The sequence below is a fragment of the Cygnus atratus genome, chromosome 6 (genome assembly GCF_013377495.2).
Source record: "Cygnus atratus isolate AKBS03 ecotype Queensland, Australia chromosome 6, CAtr_DNAZoo_HiC_assembly, whole genome shotgun sequence".
In the NCBI taxonomy this organism is placed as follows: Eukaryota; Metazoa; Chordata; class Aves; order Anseriformes; family Anatidae; genus Cygnus; species Cygnus atratus.
This window is the reverse complement of record NC_066367.1, coordinates 23,524,009-23,536,297: the sequence shown is the minus strand read 5'-3', so window position 1 is coordinate 23,536,297 and position 12,289 is coordinate 23,524,009. Positions and strand designations below refer to the sequence as shown.

Here is a 12,289-nt window from a genome sequence, read left to right as displayed (position 1 = left end):
GAAACCTCACAATGACCATTAGAAGGGGAACACTTTGCCCTAAAGGTAGTGTTCTCCAGAAATGTTCTGGTTATATCAGCAGTATAAATGGCATATTCTGCCATTTCACACAGATTTCAAACAGCATCCGTAACTTTATGAGAGGTTATGTGTTTAGCAGGATGAATATGCAATTCGTGTTTTGTTTGATAAGTGGTGTGTTATCAGCCTGAGGGTTCTAATAATGTAGGTGAAACAAGATACACAAGGTGAGAAGAGGCAGCTTAAGATTTCAATAGCTCCTGCTTAGATGTGATTTAAAGGAAAGCAATATCTCCTATTCAGCAGCTGTTCCAATTTTAACATGGCATTTATACCTCAGATGAGGAGAGGGCTCGGGGCATGCATGTGGTTGTTGCATTGTACTGTGGCTGTACCTACAGCCAACACTGGGTGTATGGTTTTGCATAGACTGCCATGACGGTGGTGGACTTCAGCACAGAAGAGATCCGAGACATCTTCAAACTTCTTTCTGGCACACTTCATCTGGGAAACGTTGAGTTCATGACAGCTGGCGGGGCCCAGATTACAACAAAAGCAGGTAAATGAGACCCTCGCAACTTGGTCAACCCCACAAAGCCCTGTAAGGCCTACACCAAAGTTCACTCCACAGTCCTCTCCCTCTATCCTGGTCAGCAGTGCCTTTGCTAGCAGATTCCCTGTAGTTTAACCCCACAAAAATATTGCCACAGAATGGCATGGCTCTAAAGCACCGGAATGTTTTACCTGGGCTATGATCCATTTTTTCTCCTGGATACTCAGGCTAAGTCCACAGTCTCACAGTTTCTCTTTTGCATTGAAAGAGCAGGAAGAGAAAGGAACAGGGAGGAGTTTTAGATAAGGCTGTTAAAAACCCTCCTCTGAAGCATCACTAGTGTGCACTCTGTTACAGAGGACCAATCTGAGCTGGTCTGGTAAAGTCTGTCTAGACAGACAGAAGTAACAGAAGTAATAACTATATATCACAAATGCTTTAAGTCTCAAGTTAATTTCCTCTCTTCTGGACACCAAGTTTAGCAATCCCAAACTCAGGCAGCACTATTGTGCCTTTAGGAAAATATACCTTCCTATTCAATAAATAATTTGCTGGTGCTGAGCTTTACGCCGTGTTTTGTTCTTCCTGTTGTCAGCATAAAGGCTGACCTATACAAGAGTCTGTCTGTGGCCCCTAATGGATGCTGATCCTACCTTAGACTGGGTATGTAGGCTTACAGCATCAGGTATGCCAAAGGGAATTAAGTAAGCAGGATCTTCCTGCTGGAATTTAGTTGCTTGACTTAGAGGAGTCCCTGGGATTTCCACAGTGAACTGCAGAACATGCATCCCTCACAAGTGGTGGGGACCCATACAGGAGAATGTCCGTTTTTCTTACTAGTGCTGAACATTGCCAGTGACCTCCTGGGCTTAGATGCCTTCCAGCTTTCCGAAGTACTGACTCAGAGGTCCATGATTCTGCGTGGGGAAGAGATCAGCTCCCCTCTAACTGTGGAACAGGTGAGTGTCCTACTATATGCTTCTGTCACTTCTACATTTCCAGGCCTTTACCATCCACTCAAGTTTAAGGATCCCTGTTATGCTCCTGCTAAGTGCTCAGCTGTGTCCTCCAGTCTTTTGCCCTTAACAGTAGTTCAGGTCCCAGCATTGCCTCTTCTGCTTTTTAGGCTTCACAGGGCAGGAGGAGTTCATTTGTAAAAGGCAATGCACAATATTGGTTTTAGGTCACCTTCAGTCACCAGGAATTGGCCATGCTCATATTGTGTAGAGGATGCATCAGGTGCTTTGTGGTGATTGCATGCGCGCATGCTTTTACCTTGCAGAACTCCCAGGTTATGCTGCATTTACTGTAAAAAGCTTAAACACAGTTACCACAAAACATCTGGCAGATGTTAGGTTGTTACCCCACAGCAGCTTGTTTGTGTATCCACAGGAGCAGAAGAGGACTAAACAGGCTTGTATGTATGCTCATCTCTGAACCTGTACAGCCTGCGGGGGCCAGTCCTACTCATCTGTTGCATTTCTCTGTGGTTCATTACACTGTTGTCCCTACTAATTGTAACTTGTGATTATGCTGATCACTTGAGGGCACTCTTGGTGTTTTAGGTCCATGCATAGATAACTGTGGAAAATCATCCTATGTCATTAATAAGATGCAAGACACTGGGAAGCAAGGGATAATATAGCTAGGATGGAGTAAACATCATGTTATAGGAAAATAAACATCTGTAATGGAAAGCTTGGGCTGGCATGGACAGCAGAGAGTTATCATGCCAACCCTTACACTAACAGAAGAACCAGTGTTTCCAGGCTCCCTCTGACAGATTCCAACCATTCTTAAGGTCTCCTATTGAAGGAGTTTCATGGCCTCTTTAAGTATGCTTGCTCAAGCTACAGTGGAGACTGTAGCTGAAAAGTTATCCTCGGATTTAGATTACCTTTGGCATCCCAGCTATCCACTTTATAAGCTTCAGTTTATGTAAAGTTTTTCACTTGGTATTCTCTTTTCTAAGCTAAACAATCCAATTCCCTCTGTTTCCTCATAAGTAATTTTCTAAACCTCTTTTTCCACTGTCCCTGTTTCCACACATCTTTCAAGAAGTGGCATGCACTTCTTGGACATCATATTCAAGCTGAAGTCTCAGCAGTGCCCATTTCAGCAGAGCAGTCACTTCTTTTCTTGTTTTGGACACAACTGCTAATATATCACAATCTGAGCTTTGTCTTTAAGAAGTGCTATCTTTTTGTCATAGTCCATGCAATGCTGTTGTGTGACAATTATGTTTTTGCCTAGAGTCTGGGGTAGGTACCCTCAGTATCTAGTACCATGGTTCCTCTTCTCCACTGCCTGTCCTAGATAAACCACACCTTTCCGTAGCAGCATGCAGGGATGGATAACAAATAATGCCAGAGACGTTCCATGCAGTCCAGAGCAAGAGCGTGCAGTTGTAGGTTTTACTGGAGTCTCCTTGAGCAGAGCTTTCCCTGAAAGCAGGGCCATTCCCGACATTCTTGCATGTTGGACCCCTGCAGCCCAGTGAAGCCCGGTACTAAGACTGGAAGAAAGCTATTACAGCAAGTGGATGCTACTGCCTAGGTGTCATCTCTAGGTGTCATTTCCTGTTGCACCAAACAGCAGCTGTGTAGGGTTGTACAGGCCTGTAGCCCTCAAGTACTGTGCCCACTTCTTCCCACTTGCTGTTGCTGGAACGCGGCGATAGAGCTGCCAAGGATTTCTCCTTCTGTAACGGGCTGGTTGCCCATCCGAGCTTTGACATTTCAGTGGGTTGAATGGATGAACTGGCCTGAGGGCGGGCAGGGCTGGGAGGATGAAAGGAGCCTTTGAAAATCTCATCTGAGCCATCCTGTGGGGGAAGAGGCTTTGCTTACAGCTGGATGGGGAGGTCCAATTCCTGGGACATGAGCCCAACTTACTGTGCAGCCAGAGGCATGGCCCTGAGGGCTTTCTTCCTCCTGACTAGTAAGGCAGACCAACTGATGGAGAGAAGAAATACCCAGAAAAGGCATGCATGACTGTGCTTTGAAATGTGCTGTGGAGAAGGGAGGTTGCTAGGCCTAGGGTTGCTGGAGGAAAGTACCGGTGAGACTGGGTAAAAAGGAGGATCTTGCTGGCTGAGCCTCAGGAGCAAGCTGAGCAGGGCTGGGATGATTTGGAGGTGGCTGGCCTGTGCCTTTAGTGAAGCAGAACAGGAGAGGTGGCGTTATTCAGGCTTGTGAAGCTGGAGAGGACGAGGGTATGTTTAGAAGACCTCTAACATTGCTGCCCAGGGCTACTGAAGGAATTACCTTGGTGTCGTGGCTGAGAGTAAACAGGTAATAACTGATCTAGATACCAGCATTTATTTAAGAAATTATGAGATTAGAGCTTTTACCCTACTTGGTTACTTGGTTATTTCACTCACCACCACCCCCAGCATTATGTTCATCAAATGTCTTTCCCAGTAGGGAGATTACTGCTTGTCCAGGAGGGTCAGGCAGGCAGCTGTGCTGGTCCATGCTGTGCAGCTCCTCATGTTACCTGTCTCAGAAACTACAAGTCCAGGTCCCTGGGCATACTCTGGCTTTTGTCTCCAGGCATCTCTGATCTCCAGGATCTTTCACCCCATCCAGAATCTTTCTTCTAGTCAAGATCTTTGTCTTTGTCTTTCCTGGTCCCCTTCTTCTTTTTAGGAACACTTATTTTTGGCCTCCTCTTCTTTCCAGAACCATAAACCCCGGTTTCCCAGCCTCAGTAGTCTGTGGGCAGAAGCGGAGCATATGATCAGCCTCTTAATTTGTGGTTCTGTCTCATGTCTCTCTGTTAATTGGAGGATTTGGGGCATGACACTTTTGTTTAGTCCAAGTGTTATCAAAATGTACAACCAGCCCATTCCAGTTACTTCTGCTTGAAAGTTCAAAAGTTCAATTCTGGACATTCACTGCAACACTTTCATAGGAATAATTATCTGCTGCCAGTTAGTGTTCACAATTTAAGCCTTTTTTTCAACCTATGACTCTTGGTAATGATCACTGCATGAGATGTAGGGCCAGCTCTTCCTTCAGCCTCTCAAGTTCAGTTACCTAAAGGTCAATGACAATGGTATATCTGTGCGTGGCTGGGCTATTTGCAAATTTGAATGTTGACTGTACATATAAATATTGCACTGTGCATAACGCATAAGAGATGCTGAGGCATCTAAAAGGAGTGGAGGGACCTGAAGTCCCATAGAGATTCCTGGTGCACCTTATGCTTTCTGTTCTCCCTGTGACTCATTTTTTCCTCTCTGCATTTACAGGCAGCAGACTCCAGGGACTCCCTCTCTATGGCACTGTATTCTCAGTGTTTCTCATGGCTCATTAGCAAGATTAATACGAAGATCAAAGGCAAGGAAAACTTTAAGTCTGTGGGCATCCTGGATATCTTTGGCTTCGAGAACTTTCAGGTCAGGATTTTATCTTTTGCAGGGCGTGTTGGGTTTGGAGAGGTCAGTGGATGTAGGGAGGAAGTTTTTAGGTTTGTATCTTGTGTAGGATAGCATAGCACATTCTGGGACTTCTCCACTGCTCCCTACCCCTGAGAGTGGCAAAATCTACTTAGCTGCCCATTTCTGGTAGCTTTAATTGTGTAGAGTGATGTTCAAGGTCTGATTTGTGACACAGACCTGAAGCAGACGTGGTGTGGTAGGTAATATTGATATTTATGGAACTATGTTTCTTTCTTCCTAAGAAGAAGAGAAATGTGATTTTTCTTATCATCATTTACTACCATATAGACCTCCTGCATTAGGCTAGCATGAGCTACAAAAGCTGTTCTCCTGATGGGCCTCCCCATACTGTCCTCCTCATGTCCAACTCACAACCCTTGCCTATGTGCTCTGTGGCTTTATTCCAGGCCTGGCACCTTCCCTGTAGCTGTGGCAGGAGATCATTGTGGCAGGGAAAATAATGTTAAGTTTTATATTTTTGTTTCTTCTCACAGGTGAATCGTTTTGAGCAGTTTAACATTAACTATGCAAACGAGAAGCTGCAGGAATATTTCAACAAGCACATCTTCTCGTTGGAGCAGCTGGAGTACAACAGGTGAGGGGGCCTCCCAAACTCATCTACCTATTGCATGAGGAGCAACCTTCTTTTGTTTGTTTGTTTTGATCATGGCTGTTAGCTTCATGTAATGACTCCTAGTTCTTGAGTTAAAAGAGAGCAAACTGTTAGCCTCTATCCATTCTGTTTGTATCACAACTTATGTTATCAAACTCTATTATGCCATACCCCCACAATGTGTAGTTTTGCAAAATAACAACAAAACAGACCTTCACAATTTTGAAATTTCAAAAATCTTAGTCTAGATTTTCTTCTTTTTCTAAGCTGAACAGGAAGATCTTGGGCTCTAACACATTAGAACACTTGCCTGATTACTAACTTTTGATGTAAGGTGAAGGTATTGTTGTGCAGATGCATTCTCGGTGTGCAGAAAGTAAAGTCCCTAATAGTAGATAGGTATCTGGCAGCTCTTTCTGTTCTAGAGAGTCCTATGCTATGAAAATGGCTCTTTTACTCAGCAAGGAGATTTAAATCACTGTTTCGTGAGCTTAAAGAGCTTGGGGCTTTCTGCACAGCTGATTTTCTTTGCGGACTTCGTATTAGATTGTATTTTTTAAAGTACCTGGGATGCTCTAGATTATCTCAGCTTCTAGACAAGCCTGCTAGAGAAGTACTTCAGTTCTTGTTCTGAAACAGAAGCCTTTATGTTTGTGAATGAAGCAATTGAGTCAGGTCAGTGAGGGCAAATGAGAGCAGCTTTGTAAAGGGAGTAACTGAATAGGCAATTCATGAAATTCTAAAGATTACAAAACTGCAAGACTATTTATGTACTCACTTCTCAGGCCAATTCCACCATTGCAGGAAGCTTGTGTTAAGAATGGTATCATTGCAGCAAAAGACTTTTTCCTGATGATTACATAGGAGTTTAAATTCTGTGTCTGAACTTTGGAAAGGATGAGAGAATTTTATTATTAACTTCTTTTCAATTATTGTAGAGTAATGTGATTAAAGCTCACATTTCACAGTAGTAGCTTCATGTCCTCAGGTTTAATAAATAGCTCCGTGTATTTTGTCACTCAATTAGATAAGGGGTCTGTGGCACTAGAGACAACTTGACTCGTGTGATTTCATTTGTTTTAGATAACTCTGCTTCCTTCAGTTCTGGAAGGACTTCTTGCTCTCAGAAGTGATCCGAGAGGCCTTTTTGTAAAAATATACGGCCTCTAGTACTGGGTCTGGCTGGGATGTTAACTTTCCCTGCATCAGCCCATACAGTGCTGTGCTCTGCACTTGTAGCTAAAACAGCAGTGGTATCACACAGTGTTGTGTCTGCTGCTGAGCAGTGCTGGCACAGCATCAGGACTCCCTCTAACCCTACCAGGGGGTGGGCAAAAAAAAATGTGAGAAAAGAAACATCACCAGGGCAGCTGACCTAAACCAACCAAAGGGATATTCCATACCATATGATGTCACACTCAGCAATAAAAGGTGGAAAAAGGAAGAAGAGGGGAGGGGTGGGCTCTCGTGAAAACGTCTGTCCTCCTCCCGAACACCGGCTACGTGCGTTGAAGCCCTGTTTCAAGGACGTGGTCAAGCATCGCTCATTTGTGGGAAGTAGAGAGTAATTTCTTTCCTCTGCACTTCCACATAGCCTTTACTTGTTTTGTTTAGTTTTCCCTTTCCTCCTCCCTTTTCCCCTTTCCTTTTTTTCCCCTTTAGTTAAATTGTTAATTGTTTAGTTAAATTGTTTAGCTAAATTGTTTAATTAATAATAATCTTTCCTTAATAATTATTTCTTTTGTCCTTTAATTAAATCATCCTTATCTCAACCCATGAGTTGTTCTTTCCTTTACTTCTTCCCCTCCTCATCTAAGAAGGGTGAGTGAGAGAGCGGTTGTGGTGTTCAGCTGCCTAGCACGGTAAAACCACCACACCTCTCTGACACCCATTGTTGCAAAGATTTAAAACACTGTGAACTGGTATTTTTTGTCATTAAGGGGGTAAGATATTCTGTTCCCTTTGGAGGGAACTTCTTTCCATTCTTTAGAAATGATTCTAGTTTGCTGCTCCCAGCTGTTGGCCACAGGTTTCCGAATGCTTTGAACCTGAACATACAACGTCTAGGCTAAAGGGTTTGTAGGGAACAGCTTCACTGTCTTCAGAACATTAGCCTTTACCTGAAAGGAGTCTGTATCAGTGTCAGTAAGCAGCTTCACACATAGCTGTAGTTTTCCTTGGATTCCTGAGCACGAGTTACTCACAGGCTTTCTGGATTCGTGGGTCATCGGTTGACTCTTGAAGCTGTGTAGCAAACTGTCCAACATCACCACCAATTGGGCTGATGTTCATCTCTCCTGAACTAGCAGGAAATGCATTCCATCACCTGGAAAAATGGAAGCACCAGAAACTGAGAGCAACTACAGTTCGTCAGTGCTTGATGTGGAATTTGCTCAATGACTGTAAGATGAGCATCAGTCTAAATCACCTGGATGCATAAGAAAGGCTGTCTCCTACTTACATCTCCTTGTGTTAGCAGCGCCTTGTATATACTATTTTATTTCCTCAGGCATGGCAGAGCCCAATTCCTGCAAACCCTCTTCAGTCCTGGGAAAGCCATTCTCAGCCTATTCTGTTCTCAGTGCTCATGGGGGCATTGGATCTTGCTTTTCATGTTTGATCTGTTTGTTCCTGACTTTCAGGGAAGGGATAAACTGGGAAGCCATTGACTGGATGGATAATGCAGAGTGCCTGGACCTTATTGAGAAGGTGAGCAATTATCTGGGACAGTTTCCAGGGACCACAATGGTGACTGCTGATTGTCTTGGGGCCTTCCCTGGGGTCTCCTGGTTTTAAAAACAGGCGGTTGCTTAGATCCTCTTTCCCTCATGACCTGGCAAAAGTATGAGCTGTTCTACCCGTAGTCTCAGCTCAAGAAAGCATATCTGTGCTTGTGAGTGAAAGCAAGCTTAGGGAGGGTGTCATAATTTAAGATAGGGAGCATGGTTTAAGTAAAACCTTAATGTGATTTTCTAATAAATTCTTCACTTCTGTTCTGCTTGCTGAATGTGTTGACTAGCCAGAGTTCCGCTTTCAACTCAAGCTTTGCTGGTTTATAACCACGGGTTATTGCTCAATGTGCTGTCCAAATCTCCAGTTTTTGGCTTGGTGATGCGTAGTTAGAGCTTTTGCTGTCTGTAAAAGCTTGTCTCTTGTTTGGCTGTAGAAACTGGGTCTATTGGCTTTGGTGAATGAGGAGAGTCGATTCCCAAAAGGCACAGACAACACCCTTCTGGAAAAACTTCACAGCCAGCATATGGTAAGTAAGAAAATAACCCGGCAGGCAAATGATCAGTATGTTAGCCCCATCAGCATTTCAAAGCTGAAAGTGAAGTTTTTGTTGATGTAAAATATGTTCTTTGTGCAGGAAATTTGAAATGCCCTAGGCTCGAGTCTGCAAGTATTTAATAAGGCTACATTGAACAAAAGTAGTATGTGAAGAAACTTGTAGATGGTCTCTTGCACAGAGAGAGAGGGAGCATGCATACTGCAGGCTGCAGGTAGAGGAGATTTGAATTTGTGGCTTGGGATGAAGGTCAGGTTCTGCTGGTCTGTGATGGGACATGAGGCAGCACCCCAGGTACAGGATGTGGCTGCACAGTGTGGTTGGGTTTCTTCTGCCAGCTGACTCACAGGAGCCAGCTCCAGAGCACATCAAATCTGTCTCCTGGGGCTGGGGACAGATTTGGCTTCATGTTTTTTAATGGGAACTCTCTTATTGTTCCTAATTAATTATATTCTTTCCTCCTCTTTCTTGTATTCTGGGCATGGGAGTAGAAGGGCTTTTTCATACAGGTCTGAAAGTTACCCTGGGGACACAAAAACCACAGTGAGATCACTATAGCAGTCCCTTACCCTGTCTCCAGTACAGGCAGCATTCTGATCCTCACAGTAAATAGACTGAAAACAAAGCAAGTTAAACCCCGTAGCAGGCACTTAAGGAACAAGTTACTACTTTAGCAAGAACAGAGTCAGCTAATACATTACCTAGTCTGCTAATTAAGGCTTCATCGAAGCCTGAAAACATACAAATTTGTAGCCTTTATTAGACATTTTTTTTAAAAATTGGAATAGATGCAGATACTCTCATTTTTCAAATGTACATCTAACTCTGCTAGTAATACTCATGGCTGCAAATTGGATATAATGACAACTTCTATTTATTCAAAGTTTTGCAGAAATATTTCCTTTCTTTAGGCTTAAGTGGATGCCTTCAATTTAGTCCATTGTGGTTTTCCCTTGTATTAAAGGTCAAGGTATATAAGAATGCCTGATTTACCTTTTTTATTGTTGTTGGTGTTTTATATATTTTAATGTCACATTAATATTTTTAATACATCCCTTATTTTGTATTTTCTTTGTGAAATGTCCCAGCCTCTTCAGTTTGTCTCCAGATGGAGAAATTTCAAAGCTCCTCTTTCTTTCTGCTGTTTGTCTCTGAACTCCTCTAGGTGTTTTCTCTATTCTTTTCTGAGATAAATATTCAAACCAGAAAGCAGTTCCCTTGGCAAGAAGGTACCTGTGGTTTATTGTACAGCAGCATGAGACTGTCAGTATTATTTTGCATTCCTTTATGCCCCACAACATTTCGATTGCTGTTTTTGGTGATTTTTGTTCATTGACTAGCCTTCTCATTAAGCTGTTCATAGTGTCACTTCTGTCTGCTTTGAGGAGATAGCAGTTAACGTGGAACCCCAGGGAGCATAGGAGAGATAGAAGATGCTGAGGAGTTGGAGTGCAGGGAGGAAAGGTGAAGTAGACAGTAGTCTAGTGTTTGCGGTTTTTGAAGACAAAGTGTTCTTTATACCACTAAAGTCTCTAGTGCAGGCTGGAGGAGCACTGGAAGGCATCCACTCACTGTTGCTGGAGAGCCTGATGAACCTTAAAGGAAACCAAGCTGTCTTCTCTGTGTTTTTTTGTGGATCACAAAAGGCTTAAGAAAGAAAACCATGAGAGCTGGGATTTAGGAGAATATGACCTCTGGGTCATATTGATGAAGAGCAACAGGGGATCCGGGAGAAGGAACTAGGAGTGTTGTAGGCATGGGTAAAACATATGGGCTTGGTAGGTGGGAACCGGGCAAGTATTTGGAAGTGAAGTCCACTTTGGGTTACTAATTAGATAGACCTTATGAAAATAATCAGAGTTGTAAATAGCAAGAGAATAAACTTATCATGCATTTGCCTTTTTCTTACTCTACCTTACATAGTCACTGCTGGAGGCAGGATACTCAGCTGGATCGTTCATTGATCTCAAGTAGCATGGCTGTTCTTGCATGTTTAAGGATTCTTATTTTAAAAAAAAGAAGGAAAAATAAAGGGAGAGACTAGAACAGCTAGTAAGGGAAAGTAAAAATTAATATGGAAAAAGAGAAAGAGAGGTGCAAAGAAAGATGGAAAACAGGAGATTGGTATGGTACCTCCTTTGACAAAGAAAAAGCGTGTAGGTGTTCTGCAAAGCTGCCATCTTCCCTGCATCCTGATCCCGTGTACCGCCCCACGTGGTTTGTGTGGAGCCCAGTCTTCATGGGTGTCAGACATGCAAGAATTAACATTTCATCCATGGCATGCCTGCCCAACCTTGATTCTGCAAACCCTTGCTCACATGAGGAATGCCTTGAAGGACTGGATTTTTCCATCTTATTGGAATAACATATTTGCAATGTAGCTGCAGATAACTGTTGCACATGTGGTCAGGCTCTGCAACAACTAAGGTCCTTGCCATCCCAGCATTGCCATAGTCATGGCTGAGTTTCTGACTGAGCCTATGTATTCTTACGGTGCCATTATAAGAAGCCTTTTTTTCCCTTTTATTTCAGAGCAACCATTACTATGTGAAGCCTCGGGTGACAGACCATCAGTTTGGCATAAGGCATTATGCGGGAGAGGTAGGTGTTCGTGGTAGTTCATGGTGTATCTGTGAGATGCTTGCACTTGGGCTTGAGGTCATGGAGCATTTAGATTCCCAAAGTCAAGAATCTCTCTGAGCTGTGTGTATGCTCTGATCTTAGTGCCCCATACCTGAGCACAGGAGGTGCAATGGGCTCAAAGTAGCATATCATTCTCCAGCAGTATATTCGCCAACTTGGACATTTGTTTTTCTCAGGTAACTTTTGCCTTGGGAGATAATAAACTCCTCCTTACTTCTGATATTCATGTTTTCTTTTCTTGGACATTCACAAACAAACAAAACCCAAAATAAAAATCACAAGGACACTTTCATTGTTGGGGAAGAGGAGAAAAGGTTACATGCCTACTGCAGAAAGGAAAAGGCCTCCAAGGTTAAACGCTGCTCTTTGTTATGGAGGGGATGGAACAGATGGAGGTGTGTCAAGGGAAGTCACCTGCACACTAAAGAAGGACTAATCTTCTCCTAGACTCATCTGCTGAGCAGCGGTGGTTGGGAACTCAGGGCACTACATGGCACAGTTAGTATTTCCTGCTCATACCTCACAGAGGATTTCCCCACACTGTGACTGCAGGCATATTTCTGCAGCTCTTTCACTTAGCTCCTGGCTTTGAGTATTTATTTTTTTTAATTGATGGCTAAAAGCCACTTTCTTGTTAGTAACTGCTGAGCGCTGGAACTCTTTGACCCCCAAAATTAGGATCCTGGCACATGCCCGCAGTGTTACTGTGAAGCACTGCTGGAGGCTTTG

At 43.4% G+C, this 12,289-nt stretch overlaps 1 protein-coding gene across 1 annotated transcript in view; it reads left to right on the top strand.

Moving 5' to 3' along the window:
• LOC118260034 (unconventional myosin-X-like) overlaps positions 1 to 12,289 on the top strand; it is an 85,766-nt gene that overhangs the window by 28,035 nt on the left and 45,442 nt on the right. The window contains exons 10-16 of the mRNA XM_035569942.2: positions 451 to 580; positions 1,415 to 1,533; positions 4,830 to 4,976; positions 5,513 to 5,613; positions 8,274 to 8,340; positions 8,798 to 8,890; positions 11,450 to 11,518. Coding sequence (XP_035425835.1) covers positions 451 to 580; positions 1,415 to 1,533; positions 4,830 to 4,976; positions 5,513 to 5,613; positions 8,274 to 8,340; positions 8,798 to 8,890; positions 11,450 to 11,518 — 726 coding nt within the window. The remainder of the gene's footprint in view (positions 1 to 450; positions 581 to 1,414; positions 1,534 to 4,829; positions 4,977 to 5,512; positions 5,614 to 8,273; positions 8,341 to 8,797; positions 8,891 to 11,449; positions 11,519 to 12,289) is intronic.